Genomic DNA, 18,950 nt, shown 5'->3' with positions numbered 1-18,950 from the left:
AACAGACAAAAGGATATAAAAAAAAAACACATTGTATATATTCAATGGAATATTATTTAGTCCTTTAAAAAGAAAGAAGTCCTCCTATTTGTTACAGTATGGATGAACATGAAGGACATTATGCTAAGTGAATAAACCAGACACAGAAAGACAAATGTGTATGATCTCACTTCTGTGTGAAATCTAAACTCATAGATGCAGAAAGTAGAAGGGTGGTTGCCAGATGCTGGTGGTGGGTGACGGAGGGCAGGGTATGGAATTGGAAAACGTTCAAAGGGTACAAAGGGTCAGTTGTAAGATGAATAAGTTTTGGAGATCTTATATACAGTATGGTTACCATATTTAATAATACTGTATCGTATACTTAAAATTTGCTAAGAGAGTGAATCTTAAGTATTTGCACTACAAAAATACAGTAACTATGTGAGATGATGGATGTGTTAATTTGATTGTGGTCATCTTTTCATAATGTATATGTGTATCAAATCATCACATTGTGCATCTTAAATATATACAGTTTTTATATGTCACTTATACCCCCATAAACCTGAAGGGGGTGGGGAGAAACAGCACTGGTAAAAGACATTAAGTGACTGATGAGGAAACCGGTAAGACGATAAAGCTGGCTCAAAGAACGTTTTGAGGAACTGGGTATTTATAGATGTTTGAAAGGAAATGTTAAAATAAGATGGCTAGGTTAAGTACAAAACTGGTTAATGTCCAGTAGAGCAGTAAAAATCATGTCTTGAGGTTATCTTTTCTCCCAGACAGAGCATCACTAGCAGACAAAAACTGTAACTCAGTATATCATTTCAGAATCAGAGTCTTTAATTAACAGTTAAATTGCAGCATCAAATGAAGATACATTTCCACAGGTAATTAAATAATCCTTGGGTGAGTTTGGTAAACATTGGCAATATAACATCAACACTACCTGCTATAATCTCTTGGTTTTATTTCCAAGTTTTTGTGGTAACAAAATAAACAAAAATAACTACTTGTGAAACAAAGTTGCTAACTATATTTACAAGCATTTAAATATTGGCGCTTTTCCATTTAAATACTTAAAACTTCTCCATTGTTGAAATGTTCAACTCCTAAGCCTATAGCTATCATTTTTTTAATAAAAATTTTCTTTCAACTACACTTAACTTTATTAAATTTCAATTGGTAAAGGAAAATATTTTTGTTGAAGAGATTTTATAAGGGCCTTCTGGTTTTCATGTTTTTTCATTCTGAGCTTCATCTTTCAGAAATGTTTGATTATTTCAGTTTACTAATAATTTTCATTGCCACAGTATCTTATACAGTGTATCATGTTTTCCTATTTATTTAAGAATGCTTCAAATCCAAATCCTTAAATCAGGCTTTCTCTGTCATAAAATTCATATAAATGACTTTCATAGAACTTTTATAATTTAAAATTTAGTATTAATTATAAATTTGTAAGGTTATACAGAATTTTTTTCAGTATTATATGAATGTGTTAACTCTAATTCTCTCAACTAATTAAATCAGTAGATTGTTCACACTGTAATTTTTAGAACTTATTAAACATTTATTTGTTTAGTGATTTAGAACGTAAATGAATAAACAGTGAAATTGTAAACTGTCTCCTTTCACTGTATTCTCCAGCATCAAATTGAAGAGAAATTGTGTCTTTTTTGTTTGGTTGGTTGGTTTGGCACCAAAATAATAATAAATGAAAAAGAAAAACCCTTGGTGAAATCTTTTTAAATTGCATTGTAACATTTTTATTTATATTCATCTTCAAGTACTTTTTGCTAAGACACATAATATTATAAGGAATAAGTTATAATAACCAACTTTATTATAACACATTTCAGTCTTGTTAGGAATAAATAACTATTGATGACTGAAACACTGAGGTGTCAGTGGATATAGAAGAAAGCAGATTAGTGTGGTTTTAACCAGGGCTGTGCAGTGTGGACCCGCAGTTTGTGCCTTGCCCAAAGGCAGGGCGAGAGGCCTGAAATCCAGCCTGCTTTCTGCTAGCCAAGCTGTGGGCTTTTTTCGTCCTTGAGGAAGAAGTGCTTTTCCTGTTCCAACCTGCTGGCCCAACGGGAGCACTTTTTTATAATTAGTACAAAACACATTATAGTGTATCAAAATGTTGGCTTAGGGCCTGATGGTTAGTATTAGTCTTTTGTCTAACAAAATATCTACAGCTCCTTTCATAGCAGTAAAAAAGTCAGCTGGGGAGAAAAATACTAATAAGTAAATTCTCTCATTCCTAAGCAAAACAGGAAAAATTATAAGCCTTAAGAAATTCAAGTAGGGAATTCCCTGGTGGTCCAGAGGTTAGGACTCAGCGCTTTCACTGCCAGGGCCCGGGTTCAGTCTCTGATCGGGAAAAATAAGATCCCACAAGCCCGTGCACATGGCCAAAAAATTAAAAAATAAAATACGTATCTTACTTAAAAAAAGAAATTCAAGTAAACTAGTGAAATATGAAATTGATAAATGTTACCTTCAGTTTACATTTATCCTATAGATACCCAGTCGTATTTGAAGAGGATGCTAAATTGTTACCAATATGTTTTGGCTCATTTGACTAAGCAAAAAATTAAATACATAAAACCACTTTCTCAGTCTTGTTTGATAAGATCAAGCCACTTCACTATTATTGTAGTTTATTTGAATTTTGTGTAACTAGATGGTAAAATGCAAACTCTAAAACTCTTTAGACCTATTTGGATGTTCTTATCCGACCACAGTGATAGTAGGAGGATTTCATTTTCAAATGACTGTGGCCACATCAGTTGTTTACAGATTTCTCTTGGGGGTTCTGAGTACGGATGAATATTGCCATTTTATGAGACATATTGTAACGGATAGTATTTCTTGTCATTGGTGTAAACCAAATTTTAGCAAATTCATATTTTAGTAAATTTAATTTAAATAGTGCATATTCCATGTGGCATTCTGCCAGCCAGTAATGAACCTGGAAGAATACAGAGTGTTTTTAACATCCCTACCTTTCTCCCCATAAAAGGGAGAGTGTTTTTTTCCTTCATAATAAATTCATCTCTCTGCACAAACAAATGAGTGTGTGTGTGTTGTATTTCTATGCATGTTAGAAGTGGAAAATGTGTAATTTTTTATTGTAAATGCTTGAAGTGAAATTTCTGCTTTTTGAGAAATACAGAATTACTGCTAGGGTTTAATTAGAGTTAATAGACTTAATAGAAGTTAATTTACACATGCTGGAACGCTCATCAGTATTATGTGATCACATGACTTTAATAGTTTCCATGAGAAATATTAGCTACAGTACAAGCAGTTTTTGTGACCCATATTACCATTTGCTTGTTAATTAGATCTGGGGGGGCACATCTGCAGGCTGTCTTCAAACACATTCATGTGTACACACACACACACACACACACACACACACACATATACACATGCTCTCTCTGAAAGATTTATAGAAGCTTTGAAATTCACAGTCCTATAATAAAAAATTATTATTTAACTTAAATGTTAGTTATTGCTATTTTTTTATTGAAGTATAATTGACATGCAACATTATATTAGTTTCAGGTGTACAACATAGTGATTCAACATTTATACACATTGTGAAATGATCACCACAATAAGGCTAGTTACCATCTAAGCTATTGCTATTATTAACTTTTATTATCGAGCATTTGATATGTTCTTGGTATGGGCGAGCACTTAAGTATATTAACACATTTAATCTTCATAAAAACCTGAAAAGTTCAGCTCCATCTCACTGCACAATATAGATTTCCTTGTTAATTTAGTTGTAGCTCTGTTTCCTTGGTTACAGGGAATATTTTCTAGCAATTTCTATAATACAAACAACTCTGATTATGTACTACTTGCAAATGGATTGAACTCTTATGCTGAAGTGGGGTTTTTTTGTATAGTTTAATCCTCTATAAAAAGTAGCAGTTTTGAGAATATTTAATAACCATCCTCATCATCTTGTAATAGGAACTTGCTTTTATAGTAGAGAAAATTTTGCATAAAACAAGGAATATATAACATAAATTATATTTCATCTAGAAAATTAAGACTTTGGAGACTAACACCTGTGGTTTCCAAGAGTGGAAAAAATTTTCAACATCAGTTATCCACCAATATGCTTAATCATTGTACATTTTCCTAGGAAATTTTACTTTCCGTCTTCCATCATATAATTCTCCTCACCCTCCATCTGAACAAAACACTAGTAAAGAGCAAGGAACTAATATTTTAATCTTTCATACTTCTTTTTAACTCTCTCTCCTTCTAGTACACATAAACAGTCTTCTCCTTTCTCACTTACCAAATGTATGAAATAAATTACTCATCCCCTGTGATAGACTATGGGAGGTCTGGAAGCTGTTAAATCACATGGCTCTCAGCTTTTCTGCTAAGTCACACTGCAGCTTGAAGTAGCCATTGATAAGGGCAGGGCTAGGGAGAGCCCCACCAATGCCAGGAGAAGAGAGAATCCAAGTCTCTCTGGCTTCTGATGACCCACTTTGGTTTCTAATTAATATTTTTAGGACTTAGGACTGTAGAGTAACAGTTGTATTGGGCCAGGTCCCGTTGGCTTGAGGAATGATGGGAAGGACCTTCTACTTCTCAGGATTTGGGACCTGGACACCTAACAGCAGAAAATACCCTAGCCCTACGTCAGCTATTCACTAGGCGTACATTCTAAAATTTAAAAACTATTTCTAATGTCGAGAACTCTATGTGCTATACTTTCCTAATGTTGCTATGAAATATGTAAGATTTAGTTTTAGGAAGAGCCTTGATTATCTTAGTGGATCTGTAGAGTGCTTTACCTCATATTTATTGGGTTCACAAATTACATAGTTAAATTAATGTGATAATTTATTTCTTCTAGTTTTGTTGAGACATAATTGATGTACAGCACTGTAAGTTTAAGCTGTCCAGCATAATGATTTGACTTGCATACATCATGAAATGATGACCACAATAAGTTTAGTGAACATCCATCATTTCATAGAGATACAAGATTAAAGAAATAGAAATTTTTTTCCCTTGTGATGAGAAGTCTTAGGATTTACTCTCTTAATGACTTTCATATATAACATATATAACATGGTGCTGATTATGTTTATGATGTTGTATATTATACCCCTAGTACTTTTTTATCTTATAACTGGAAGTTGGTATGTTTTCACTGCCTTCATCAAACTCCTCCTTCGCTTTTCCCCTGCCTCTGACAACCACAAATCTGATCTCTGTTTCTATGCATTTGTTTGTTTGTTTGTTGTTTTGAACTATAATTGACCTACAACACTGTTAGTTCCCATTACACAACATAGTGTTTCAGTATTTCTATACATTTCAAAATCATCACCACCATAAGTCTAGTTACAATCCATCACCATACAAAGATAGTACCTATTAATGACTGCATTCCCCACAATACATTTCATCCCCATGACTCATTTATTTTGCAACTGGAAGTTTATACCTCTTAATCTCCCTCACCTATTTCTCTCCTACCCCCCAACCCCTCCCCTCTGGCAACCACCTGTTCCCCAAATCTGTGATTCTGCTTCTGTTTTGTTGTGTTTGTTAATTTGGTTTGTTTTGTAGATTCCACATATAAGTGAAATCATACAGTATTTGTCTTTCTCTGACTTATTTCACTTAGCATAATCCTCTCTAGGTCCATTCGCATTGTTGCAAATGGCAAATGTGGCTAAGTAATGTTCCATTATCTATATGTAGACACACACCACATCTTCTTTATTCATCTAGTGATGGGCACCTAGGTTGCTTCCATATCTTAGCTATTATAAATAATGCTACAGTGAACATAGGGGTGCATGTATCTTTTCTAATTAGTGTTCTGATTTTCTTTGGATAAATACCCATGAGTGGAATTGCTGGATCACATGGTAGTTCTATTTTTAATTTTTTGAGGAATCTGTATACTGTTTTCCATAGTGGCTGCACCAGTTTACATTCCCACCAACAGTGCATGAGGGTTCCCTTTTCATCACATTCTCACCAACACTTGTTATTCATTGTCTTTTTGATAATAGCCAGTCTAGCAGGTGTGAGGTGATATCTCACTGCGGTTTTGATTTTAATTTCCCTGATGATTAGTGATGTTGCACATCCTTTCATGTGTCTGATAGCTATCTTGTATGTCTTCTTTGGAAAATGTCTACTCAGGTCCTTTGCCCATTTTTTAATCAGGTTGTTTGCTTTTTTGATGTTGAGTTGTATGAGTTATTTGTGTATTTTAGATATTAACCTCTTGTTGGATATATCATTTTCAAATATCTTCTCCCATTCAGTAGGTGGCCTTTTCATTTTGTTGATCATTTCCTTCACTGTGCAAAAGCTTTCTAGTTTGATATAGTCCCATTTGTTTGTTTTTGGTTTTGATTCCCTTGCCTGAGGAGACGTATTCAGAAGAATATTACTAAGACCAGTATCAAAGAGTGTACTGCCTATGTTTTCTTCAAGAAGTTTTATGGTTTCAGGTCTTACATTTAAGTCTTTAATCCATTTTTAACTTATTATTATACATGGTGTAAGAAAGTAGTCCAGTTTGATTCTTTTACCTGTAGCTGTCCAGTTTTCCTAACATCATTTATTGAAGAGGCTGTCTTTTCCCCATTGTATATTGTTGCCTTCTTTGTTGTAGATTAATTGCCATGTAAGTGTGGATTCGCTTTCTGATAGTTCACTCTTAGTGTATAGAAACTCAACAGATTTCTGTATATTAATTTTGTATCCTGCAACTTTACTGAATTCATTGTGAGGTCTAGTCATTTTTTTGGTGGCATCTTTAGGATTTTCTATGTATGGTATCATGTCTTCTGCAAAGAGTGACAGTTTTACTACTTCCTTTCCAATTTGGATTCCTTTCATTTCTTTTTCTGATGGTATGATTGCTATGGCTAGGAGTTCCAATGCTATGTTGAAGAAAAGTGGCAAGAGTGGGAATCTTTCCCTTATTCCTGATCTTAGAGGAAAAGCTTTCAGCCTTTCATTGTTGAGTATGATGTTAGCTGTGGGTTTGTCACATGTGGCCTTTATTATGTTGAAGTATGTTCCCTCTATACCCCTTTGTTGAGAGTTTTTATCATAAATGGATGTTGAATTTTGTAAGAAGTTTTTTCCACATCTATTGAGATGATCATATGAGTTTTATTCTTCAGTTTGTTGTATCACATTGATTTGTAGGTATTGAACCATCCTTGCATCCCTGGGATAAATCCCACTTGATCATGATGTATGCTTCTTTTACTGTATTGTTGGATTTGGTTTGCTAATAGTTTGTTGAGGATTCTTGCATCTATGTTCATCAGTGATATTGGCCTGCAATTTTCTTATTTTGTGATATCTTTGTCTGGTTTTGGATCAGGATGATGCTGGCCTTGTGGAATGAGTTTGGAAGTGTTCCTTCCTCTGCAGTTTTTTGGAGTAGTTTCAGAAGGATAGGTGTTAACTCTTCAATAAATATTTGGTAGAATTCACCTGTGAAGCCATCTGGTCCTGTACTTTTGTTTGTTGGGAGTTTTTCTTATTACTGATTCAATTTCATTACTGAAGTGTTTGTATTTTCTATTTCTTCCTGATTCAGTATTGGGAGATTGTCCATTTCTTCTAGGTTGTCCATTTTTTTGGCATATAATGGCTTGTAGGGCTCTCTTATGATCCTTTGTATTTTGTGGTGTTGGTTGTAAGTTCTCCTTTTTCATTTCTGATTTTATTGATTTGGATCCTCTCTCTTTTTTTCCTTGATGAGTCTGGCTAAAGGTTTATCAATTTTGTTTATTTTTTCAGAGAACCAGCTCTCAGTTTCATTGATCTTTTCTATTGCTTTTTTTAGTCTCTATTTCATTTATTTCTGCTCTGATCTTTGTGATTTCTTTCCTTCTTCTAACTTTCTTGTTTGTTTGTTCTTCTTTTTATAGTTCTTTTATGTGTAAGGTTAGGTTGTATTTGAGATTTTTCTAGTTTCCTGAGATAGGCTTGTATTGCTATAAACTTCCCTCTTAGCCTTGTTTTTGCTACTTCCCATGGATTTTGGATCACTGTATTTTCATTTTCATTTGTCTCCAGGTATTTTTTTATTTCCTCTTTGATTTCTTCAGTGATCCATTTGTTTAGTAACGTATTGTTTAGCCTCCATGGGTTTGTGTTTTTTGAAGATTTTTCTTGTAGTTGATTTCTAGTCAAGGCATTTTGGTTGGGAAAGATGCCTGATATGATTTCAGTCTTCTTACGTTTACTGAGACTTCTTTTGTTGCCCAGCATATGATCTATCCTAGAGATTGTTCCATGTGCTCTTGAAAAGAATGTGTATTCTTCTGCTTTTGGATGGAATGTTTATATACATAAATTTATATATTTAAAAAAAATATATATATATATATATATCCATCTAATCTAATATGTAGTTTAAGGCCAGTGTCTCCTTATTGATTTTCTGTGTGGATCTGTCCATTGATGTAAGTGGGGTGTTAAAGTCTCCTACTCTTACTGTGTTACTGTCAGTTTCTCCCTTTATGTCTGTTAATATTTGCTTTATGTATTTAGGTGATCCTATGTTGGGTGCATATATATTTACAGTTGTTATATCTTCTTCATTAACTGATTCCTTTATCATTGTGTAATGTCTTTCTTTGTCTCTTTTAACAGTCTTTATTTTAAAGCCTATTTTGTCTCGCTTAAGTATTGCTACCCTGACTTTTCATTTCCATTTACATAGAATACCTTTTTCCATCCCCTCACTTTCAGTCTGTGTGTCTTTGTATCTAAAGTAATTATTTTTAATGTCAAATTTATGTTTCTCAATCTTTTAAATGTCTTCTAGAACTTTTGGTTTACTGAGTTCCCATATGACTTTTAAGGCTCTGAAAAAAATAGCTCCCTAATGAGTTTTGATAAAGTTTCTTCATGATTAAAATAAATTTGCAGTAACATTCATGAATTTGAATGTGATCCCTGAGATGTATCACATGACTGAGAGTAGAAGAATGCCATTGGACACTCTATAAATGTTTAACCTAAAGTCATAGTACAGTTAAAAGTAATCCCTCCTAGGCTTTCTATTTAGAATGCCAACTGTAATCCCACTGTTGGTCACTAAGTCTGAACCTCCCAATGGAATGCTGACCTCAGAAGGGCTGAAAAGTTTTGATGCTGTATAATCTCTCACATTCTTCTTAAAAATAATTTTCATATGTTGTCACATAATGTTTATAGAGATTATATATTGAACTGAAAAACACCTGGTAATGTGAAACTTACGAAGAAGAAAATAGTTTAGGTTAGAGTTTCTTTTTTCTAACCCCTAAACTTGCATTCAACTTAGTATGTTCCACAGTCAAACTATAGCCATTATAAAGCCTCTATTCATGTTCTGGTATGACACATCAAATAAAGAAGATCAATAAAATTCAATTAACTATGGTTTCTTCAGAATTGACAATTACAGTATAATGAAATCAACCAAAGCAGATGAAATGGTAAATCCAATAAGAAATCAATTGAGTTTGTCAAAGTTGTTTAGGCCTAACTTAAGGTAAGTCTCTTGACCTCCCTTGCTCTCAGTTTTCCCATCTATGAAGTTGGAAAGTTGATCTAGAGGATCTCTAAGGTCCATTCTGGCTCAAAAGTTCCATGATAATAATAGGTAATACATTTATTTTTTAAATTTCAAATGTCCAGAAAGGTACATAAAGCTAAAATTTCTTCAGTTAGTGCCTCACCCTGCTTGGACATTGGTGTGGTTGAAAGTTTCAGCTTTATCTCTTATTTCTTCATATGCTGACCCATGGACATCAATAGACCTCTTGGGAGAGGGTGAGTAAAACTTTATTTGTAAACCTCTGTTTCGAGAGACTTCCATATCTTAATAACTGTCCTCACTTTGATCATTTGGAGCCTGGTATATCTTTTGTCCTTTCCTTTTCTTCTCTTCCATTTGTTCTCTGTCTCTGGTGCGACATAGATTCTCTGGCTGCACTTTCCTCTGTTCCCTCCGAAGCACAGATTTCAGATCCGTTCGCACCAGAACCTATTCCTCCTGCTACAACTGCTGAAATTGCAACTACTTCAGCCTCTGCCTCAACTACTACAACTGTCACTGCTGTCACTGCTGAAGTGGATCTCTTTGGAGGTTAGTCAGACACATCACTTTTCTTTCATTTTCCTTCCAGGATTGCTAAAATTACCGCAGTGTTAAAGCATTTAAAATCTTTTACATGATAGAACATGGCAGATAGATAGAACATTATAGAACATGCATGGCAGAGTGTTTAAGTACTTTTAAAACATTTATTCATATATATTTATCTTTGCTCAATTTGTCAACTTCATATTCATTTAATTTTAGTGATTATAGAGCAAAGGTTGCAAATGCTTTGGACCTATTCAATTTTCTACTTTTTGCGAAGTTAGGAATTTAAGTTGCTATTAGAACTCTCGTCCCGTATATGCTTCAGCCCTGCAGTATCTGTAAGAGTGGTACCAGATCTTTCTATCATATTTAGAATTGGCTTTTTGGAATTTTTTTAGATTTGAACTAGCTGAGAGAAAAAAACGTTTGGGGAAAATGGGCGGAGAAATCCTGGCCTAAGTTATTTTTTAAGATTTAGGACAAAAAAAAAATCACCTAAGTGGAGTTCAGATCTAGAGGTCTCTGAAGAGAGTTTAGGGATATGTCCATTTTTGCAACTTTTTAAGCTTGTTCTGTCCAAGCAAAAACTTGGATCATCTTTGGCTTCAGAACTTTGAGAGACCGTTGGAGTTGACACTTGCAACGCTGATTGAAAACAGTTTATATCAGACTTTGAAATGATTGTCTGAAAATATTTTTTCCATGCAAATGTAAATTCTGACACAGAGTTGATTTACAGCTGTAAGCTTGAGTCAAATATCCTACGTTCTGTCAATATAATATGCCTAGACCTGACGAACCATCTGAAACCAGTTTATTTACATCTTCCCATTTTGAGTGGTGCTAATGTCCAAACCTGGAGAAGTGCTCATTTCACATGTGTACATTGAACAGTGTTATAGTCATCATAGTTTTGTGTTTCTTCGTTACAGTATAACATCTTTCCCAGGGCATTTTGAGAATATGGTAAAGAAATTGGAGAAAGCAAATGATAAGGGGTGGGGGCAGGAAAGATTTGGCAGGCTCAGTTGGAGTTAACGTATTCCCCTGGGAACATACACTTATAAACTGTCACATACCACTGAGCTACATGCCGTGCCCCAGTCTCTGAGGCTTGCCAACATTGTCTAAGACAAGGAATACTCAACGGGACACAGCATCATTGCCTCTGTTTCATGCGAGGAATTTGCCCCTGCCTTGCTGCACTGCCATTCTGTTGCTCTTCCAAATCTATTGTAGGAGAAATCCGGTTTTTTTGTTTGTTTTTTAAAGTAGGAGAAGGGATTTGCATACTCTTGAATAATTTATTATGAGGAGTCATCCACTAGAGAAAGTTAGTTTTTCAGTTATGCCTCTGTAACTTTTGAGACCAGAAATTAAAGTATTAGCTTAAATTTATAAAACCAACTTCTTCACCCCATCCTTCCTACCTCCATTATTGGTCTTGAGTATGGATGGTTTCTCATAGGCTTATGTTAAGAGAAAAATTCAAGGAAAATATGGACAGCTTGGATAACAATTTTGTACGTAAGCATTTCTATTCCTTTAGCTATTTAGATTTTTGTTTTTCAGTCCATTTTAAGGAGCTTAATTGCCTATAAGAAATCAGTCAACTCCATCTTGCTTCTCTCATGGTCCTGCCTAAGATATTTCTTGGAAATATTCTTTGTGCCGTTATGCTGTTTGTGTTAATCATTTATTACTGCTTTGACGACAGTCATCAAGCAGAAGAACCTGTATGTTTGAAAATATTTTCGTGATGTCAGTCTTTCTACCCCGAAATACAAATTTAAAAGGTCAGTACTGTAGAAAATCATATAATTTAATGCCAAAGAATGGAGGCTCTCCTTTAATTTCACCAATATCCTTTCTAGTCATCTGGCTGGAGGATAAGTAAAGATGAGGACATCTGCAAATCTCATCACAATTATTTTTACTAATCTTTATAGTTCTGTAAACTGTCTCCTGGCCTCTGATAGCTGTGAAATCTCTATCCTTTATGTTCAGAAATCTATATGTGTCACTGTCTGTCTTGTAGTTTTCAGTGATACTCCCTGATTTCTTTCGTGTTCTTTATGGATTTATAAGGAATCATTTAGAGGTAAGATTTTAAATTAAAACCTCAACTAAAATCTCTTTGGTCGTGTTGTGTGGCCATTTTTTAAAACTTTTGTATCTCTAAAATGGGCAAGTGGTAGAATTTTTGAATAATAAGAGCACCAGTTCTTTCATCTATATGACTTTAAAATAGCCGCTTTGAGGTTTTATGTAGCATATATAGCAGTATTAAGTAGATTTCTTTAGAAATAAGCTTAATGAATTTTAATTTCTGAATAATGGCTAATTGTTTAATTTCAGGAATATGAAATACTGAAATGTTAAATTTTTCTATGTATTTTAGTCTTGTATTTTCATTACAAATTTGAAAAATATGGAGTGTCTGTTATTTTAAAATACTCAGATTGATACCCACATAATGTTTTAGTCGTTTCAATGTAAGTCATTAAAAAAAATTTTTTAGAAACATTATATTTACTAAATGCTTATTTTTTTAAAGGGAACTTTTAAGAAATGAAATCTGCCTTCTGCCTTCTGTGGTCAGGCAGAACAGGACTGCAAGGCAGTGTTATGCTTTAAAAATTTAGTAAAACTTAGATACTGATAAAGATAAAACACAAAATCCTTAAAAGCATTCTGTTTTTCACTGATGTAAACTCTACTAACAACAGCACGTTAGTTTGTAACAATACAGTTTTTTTCTAAGCAGTGCAATGCTAAATTGATGCTAATTCCTCTGCATGTTCACCAGGGTACCCTTTCAGTCAACTGTGTTAATTTGTGAGCAAGCCTCCATGATGGTAGGCTGTGAGCACAGAACCAAGTGGCTGGAAAACCAAAGAACTTGCCTCCCAAACCTGACTTCATTTGAACAAATTGGTTAACAAACTAAGTTAATCAATCTTCCTTAAAACCAATACTTAAATATTAGCACCTACAACTAGATTTCATGTAAGAGTCTTACAATCTGGGACCTTTGGGGAAGAAAATGGACTGGAATGGTGACCCTTGGGCTCAAGACGCTGAGAATGATTGAAACTTTTGTGCCGAGTACGTGATTTAAAGATGGTGTGTGTGCCTGGAGAAGACAGGGAGAGAGGAGTTCAGGCTGGAGAAGACAATAGCAGTAAGAAATTTTTACAAAGGTAGTCAGTCACATGATAAAAAGTGAGGGAAAAAATTCTTCCTAGATTTCCAGAAGGAAGAGAAGGCTAGTCTGCAGCAGTGTCAGAGACTGGTTTGCTGGGTAAGGCTGGACTGAGTCCACAACAGTAGAAAAGCAGGAACATGCATTTCCTGGAAGTAGCACTGGTTGGTAATTGGCAGAATGTAGACCTGAACTGCAAATGGGTAACAAGGGAAAGAGAACTAGATTGGAGATGACTTTAGCTTTCAGTGCTGGAAGGATAATGCTGCCATCGATGATGAAAGAAAGCTGAGTAGCTAAGAAGTTTTGCTGTTTTTTTAAACAAAATCAGAATTATATTATTATCTCTGACAGTCCTGGGGGTTCTAGTGGGCTCAGCTGGACGGTTGTCTCTCAGGGTCCCTTTCGTGGCTACAGTCAGACAGTGGCTGTGGGGCTGGGATCATCCGGTCTCACTTGTTCACATCTCCATCAAATGGCCTGGGAAGACTTAGCAGCTGGGGGCTGGAGCAGCTGGGGCTCCTTTGTTTAAGAGAAGTGTTGACAGTTGATGAGTTAAGTTTACAATGTTTAGTTTCAGAGAAGCATTAAAAGGAGACGTCTTGCTGACCGGGGATGGAGGGACACCACCTCTCCTAAAGATACAGCTACAAATATGGGTTTCACCTACGTACACAGAAATTAAGGAGGCCAGCCTGTGAATATTTGTTTGAACTCTAGCACTGATATAACTGGTACTTATTCCATCCTACAAGGAGGGAACAATATAGTAGAATGTGGCACAGTTCATAACAGTAGAGTGGTCAAACACCCAAACCTCCGTCAGACAACTTACAGCCAAATCCTGACTCCGCCACTTGCCGGACCTTGGTCACATCCTCAGACTTTACAGGTTTCTGTTCTCTTATCTACAAAGTGGAGATGATAAAACCTATATCACAAGAAAGTTGTAGGAATTAAATTTAATAATGCAAATAAAATATTTACACAGCGACTGGCACATAAATAGTGACTGCTATTACTGTTTCTATTACTTCCAATGGCATTACCCTCAGTTCCAAATTTTCTAAGAATGAAAAGAAAGAAAACAGACCTGACCTGTGGCAAAATATTTTCAGCCCTCCCAACCTCCTCTTAGACTTTTCTTGTGGTCTTCTGCCCCAGCTGTTAGTGCTTTCAAGTTGCTCTAAGTCCTCTGTGATAGTATCCTTAACATGGCATCTGAGGAGGTATGTCTGTCCTATCCCCTGGTGTGTTTTTCCTACTCCATTATTATTATTCAGCCTCTCCCCTGACTGACCTCTACTCAGAACATATATGTATTCCCTCAGTGTAGCTGTGGGAAGCAATCAAATCAAGCTGTAACATATGATTGTCCCATTGTCCCTTCTAGGGATATTTGTGTTTTTGTAAAGGACCTTTTAACTCAAGCGAGTCTCTAATGTTTAATGTTTGTTAAGGCCGGGCTTCAGGACGTTACCATAATGTGTCTCATACTCAGATCAGTTTGGAACACGCTGGGTGAACCTGAGAAACAAGTGTCTCGACTGCAGGACTTCCTACAGCCCAATATACCACATAAATCTCTGAGAAAGTGGGTATACTGTGTAGCATTTCCCAAGCATGTTTGACGAATTCTTTTTAATGGCTAGAGGAAGTGTTCTAGGGAACACTGGTAGATATTGCAGAAGGCGGTATTTTAGGATGGGAAATCTAGCATGTCAGTGGCAGGTTCTTGTTGGTCCCTACCTTCCAGAAATTTCTTCTAGGCAAGGCATATTTATGATGGCTTCATTCCTTCTGTACTTTGGAACCAAAGGGTTTCTTTGAAAGCTCCAGGATTTTTTTTTTTTACCATAATTAACATGGTGTGTTGACAGAAACACATTGGGAATCATTTGTCACATCAGCCATTGATAAATTGGACATTTATAAATGGAGGCCGCCTGCATGTTAATGGATCCACTGTATATTATTATAATCTACTATAGATAGTTATACACTTGTAGTCTTAAAACATGAAGCTACATTTTTAATCTGTTGAAAACAGATCATTGTCCACATAACTGGAGCAATGCAGTATTTGAAAACAGCTATAAATTTAAGTCAAAATAAAGGCATTATGGTGTCATCTCCTCATTTTTTTTCTTTAGTTCTTTAAAACAAATCCTTGGTTGTGTCTGAAAATGTCTTTCAGGGATAGTGAAGATTTAACTTTTATGAACATTTAGTATACCTTTCATGTTAACAGTGTAATTTCGTCTGTAGTAGACTATAAAAGGACATGTAAACTAAAATTGTTTACATCATCATCATGTATTTAATTTTATTGGGCTTAAAGAAGATATCCGTGTTTGCTGGAAACCACTAGTCAGAGACATCATAGTAACGTAGTATATAAATATTACCTGGACATGAAAGATCAATGTCTTAAATTGCATAATGAAGTTATTTTTGTGTTTTATTTTTCACATCCATTGCTTTGTAATGATACATAAAACATGCTTCTCAGAGCCCTTATACAATGAGAATCTTGTCACCTTTTGGATCTCGCAGGCTTCAGCAGGATCCACACTTGCATGCGACCAACATGAAGGGGCGCCAAGAGTCATTGTCTTGTGACCGCCAACAGTGCATGGGCCATAAAAATGCGTTTGAAGCAATTCATGTTGTATAAGGGAGCCTTCTTTGCAATTTAACTTGGTTCTTTTACTATATTTTTCTTCTCTTTTTGTCCCTTTCATTTCTGTTGTTTTAAAACCTGCACCCAAGATGCCTTTGCAGCTTCTCCCGGGGAGGCCCCTGCAGCATCCGAAGGGGCCACTGCGCCAGCACCCCCGACCCCTGTAGCCGCGGCGCTTGATGCGTGTTCAGGAAACGGTGGGTTTCCAGTCCTGAGCCCATCTGTTGTCGTTCTGTCCTGATGTGAAACTCCCGTAGCTAGACTTGGCCCTATGTGTTTCTAATTTTGCTTTCTTCTGAGTATAAAGTATCACTCATCGTAACGGAATAAAGAATGCGGGCACTTAAAAACATTAAGAAAACGAAGGGCATCCTTATCAAAATTGACAATTTCTCAAGATTGACAATTTTTGTCATTGCAAGTATGCTCTCTTAATGTTTTTTTGTTTGTTTGTTTCCCTCTAATGCTGTATTGTACTCTTTTGTAACACTGAGTTCCAATATGTAGGCATGTTTTCATGAATTTTCCAAGCTACCAAATTGACCAGATTAAAGTAAGGATTTGAATAACCATCTCTGATCCTAGACTGTAGGCTAATCTGACAATACTCTGAAGTGTTTCCATTTCTGAACTTTGTGGTGCCTACTACATTTTCTTTTCTCTTTAGAAAAACATCCTAATGACTGACCCCTGCTAATAGGGTAGTAGCTCAAAGCAGGCCACCTAATGCCTAGCTCTCACATGTGAATATCTGTGCCGGGTGTCTCGTACGTATAGTTTTGACGCCTCTCTGTTGTCTCTTTCCTTACTGATGCTGTATGTGTCTCCACTTTCCTTTCCCCAAGACCCCTTTGCCCCATCTGAAGGTAGTGCAGAGGCTGCACCCGAGCTGGACCTCTTTGCAATGAAGCCACCTGAGACCAGTGTTCCTGTAGTTACCCCTACAGCTAGCACAGCCCCTCCGGTTCCCGCCACCGCTCCTTCTCCTGCTCCCGCCGTCGCAGCTGCCACCGCTGCCACTACCGCTGCCACCACAGCTGCCGCTGCCACCACTGCCACCACCTCCGCCGCCACCACCACCGCTCCTCCTGCTCTAGATATCTTTGGTGGTAATTTTTTTTTGTCATTGTCGTTGAACTCTTTCTACCTGGTGGATTGAATTCTGGTCCTTGTGATGTACTGCATCCACCCCTCTGTCTGCATGGTGATTGTGTCGTTAAATGGTTCTCCAGCAACCATTTGCAGCTCGTTTCAGAACCCTCCAGAGTGCTCACGCACAACTGGAAAGTGATGCTGTTTCAGGCGGGTTTGTCCAGTTGAGTAAAGGCATGTGTGTTCTTGGTCTTAGATTTATTTGAGTCTGCTCCCGAAGTCGCCCCCGCGCCTAAGCCAGATGCTGCTCCTAGCATAGACCTGTTTGGGACAGGTAAAGCCAACTCCCCCCTTCCTTTACACTAATTTGCCTAGATGTTTTCATGACTAAGCCCTTTGTCCTCACCTGTGATAATGCACTTGTTAGACTTGTGACTTTGATTTCAGCTCTCTACTTACCTCTGCTTGGTTTTGGTTTGTTTCACTTTTGGAAGATGCTTTCTCCTCTCCACCACAAGGGGCCTCTCCCGTGCCTGAGAGTTCTCTCACTGCTGACCTCCTATCCGGTGAGTGCTTTTGCCAAGGTGAAGCCTTCCGAGATGTCTTGTGGGCATCATATGTGGAGAGGCGGATGCAAAAACACACGGGTTCGTCTTGAGTTCTTTTACACTGAAAACTCACTTTACAATAAAAAAGTCTCATTTTGTGTCCATCCCCAACTAATGAGGGTAAATATTTCAAATCTACTGCCGATTGAAAAGAGAAAACCTCTTTTTCACACTAAAGCCTCTGACCTCAGGGGTCAAAAGTTTTATTTTCTTCTGGAAAGTATGTATTTTTAAATCTGTTGGCTTTTCCTTAACTGTTAAGATTGTCTACAGTCTTCGGGCTATTCAACATGAAATCTCAAGAAGCCATTTGTCGAGGCTCATGGTTTCATTTTCCTTTGGGTGACGTGCACTTTGTCCTGTTCTGTGCTTTGCTACAGTGGATACATTTGTAGCACCATCTCCTGCAACCACTGCCTCGCCAGCAAAGGTGGATTCTTCAGGTGTGATAGACCTTTTTGGGGGTGCGTATCTCTCCTCCTTCAACACTCACAGAATCTTTTTTTCCCTCAGAATAGTTTTTAGATCTTCTATTTCATGATACTTCGTCTTTTTTCTTTCGACTATGTGAAGTTATTTCCATCTTTTAAATGTAAACTTACGTTAAGATCTTTTCCATTTGTCATCATCATCTACATGCTCGTCAGTTCATCATATTTTTTAGTGCATGTCCTAACAAAACCAGATCATTTTTCATTTGAAGTCTTTGTGTTTTTAACTTTTTGTTCGTCCTAATGTAGAATCAGCTGATTGGAATTTCCTTCTACTGCTCTTCCTTAGTGATCCTGATCTGTTGGCTAAATCAACATTTCTAAGCTCTTAAAAGCAATATAAACATAGATAATTCAGAATTGAAAAGACATGAGTCAGTCAGAACTGAAAGCATAAGCTCTAGATGTCATACATTATTCTATAGGGTTTATTTATGTTGCGTTTAATGTTTCTAAATCCTCCCAGAGAACTGGAAGATGTTTCACTGATTTAAATGCATTTTCCTTTTCCTGTGTGTTATCAGAAGATAGGCAGATGTACTGAATTAACTCTTGAACTACTCATTTGGATGATACATTCGAAGTCTTCTATTAGCAGTAAATTTATAGGGAAAAGTCCAGGTTTGAAGTGATTTCTTCATGAATGTCTATAAATGTGTATGCTATGGGATAAAATACCATCCTTAGCAAATTAAACCCACACTGAGTACCTATA

General features: G+C 36.3%; 1 protein-coding gene across 10 annotated transcripts in view; it reads left to right on the top strand.

The window, feature by feature from the left end:
• Positions 1-18,950, top strand: part of SNAP91 (synaptosome associated protein 91) — a 158,263-nt gene that overhangs the window by 104,778 nt on the left and 34,535 nt on the right. For 4 of the 10 annotated variants that reach the window (XM_082405849.1, XM_082405858.1, XM_082405852.1 and 1 more), the window contains 7 exons: positions 9,826-9,840; positions 9,989-10,156; positions 16,134-16,241; positions 16,890-17,153; positions 17,393-17,470; positions 17,631-17,702; positions 18,125-18,208. The exons of 2 other annotated variants lie outside the window; for them this stretch is intronic. In XM_082405849.1, the coding sequence (XP_082261975.1) occupies positions 9,826-9,840; positions 9,989-10,156; positions 16,134-16,241; positions 16,890-17,153; positions 17,393-17,470; positions 17,631-17,702; positions 18,125-18,208 (789 nt within the window). The remainder of the gene's footprint in view (positions 1-9,825; positions 9,841-9,988; positions 10,157-16,133; positions 16,242-16,889; positions 17,154-17,392; positions 17,471-17,630; positions 17,703-18,124; positions 18,209-18,950) is intronic. 4 more of the 10 variants (XM_082405857.1, XM_082405853.1, XM_082405850.1 and 1 more) reach the window with 2 other exon arrangements.

The sequence above is a fragment of the Balaenoptera borealis genome, assembly GCF_965194805.1.
Source record: "Balaenoptera borealis genome assembly, chromosome: 9".
NCBI lineage: Eukaryota > Metazoa > Chordata > Mammalia > Artiodactyla > Balaenopteridae > Balaenoptera > Balaenoptera borealis.
This window is presented reverse-complemented; position numbering and strand designations above follow the sequence as displayed.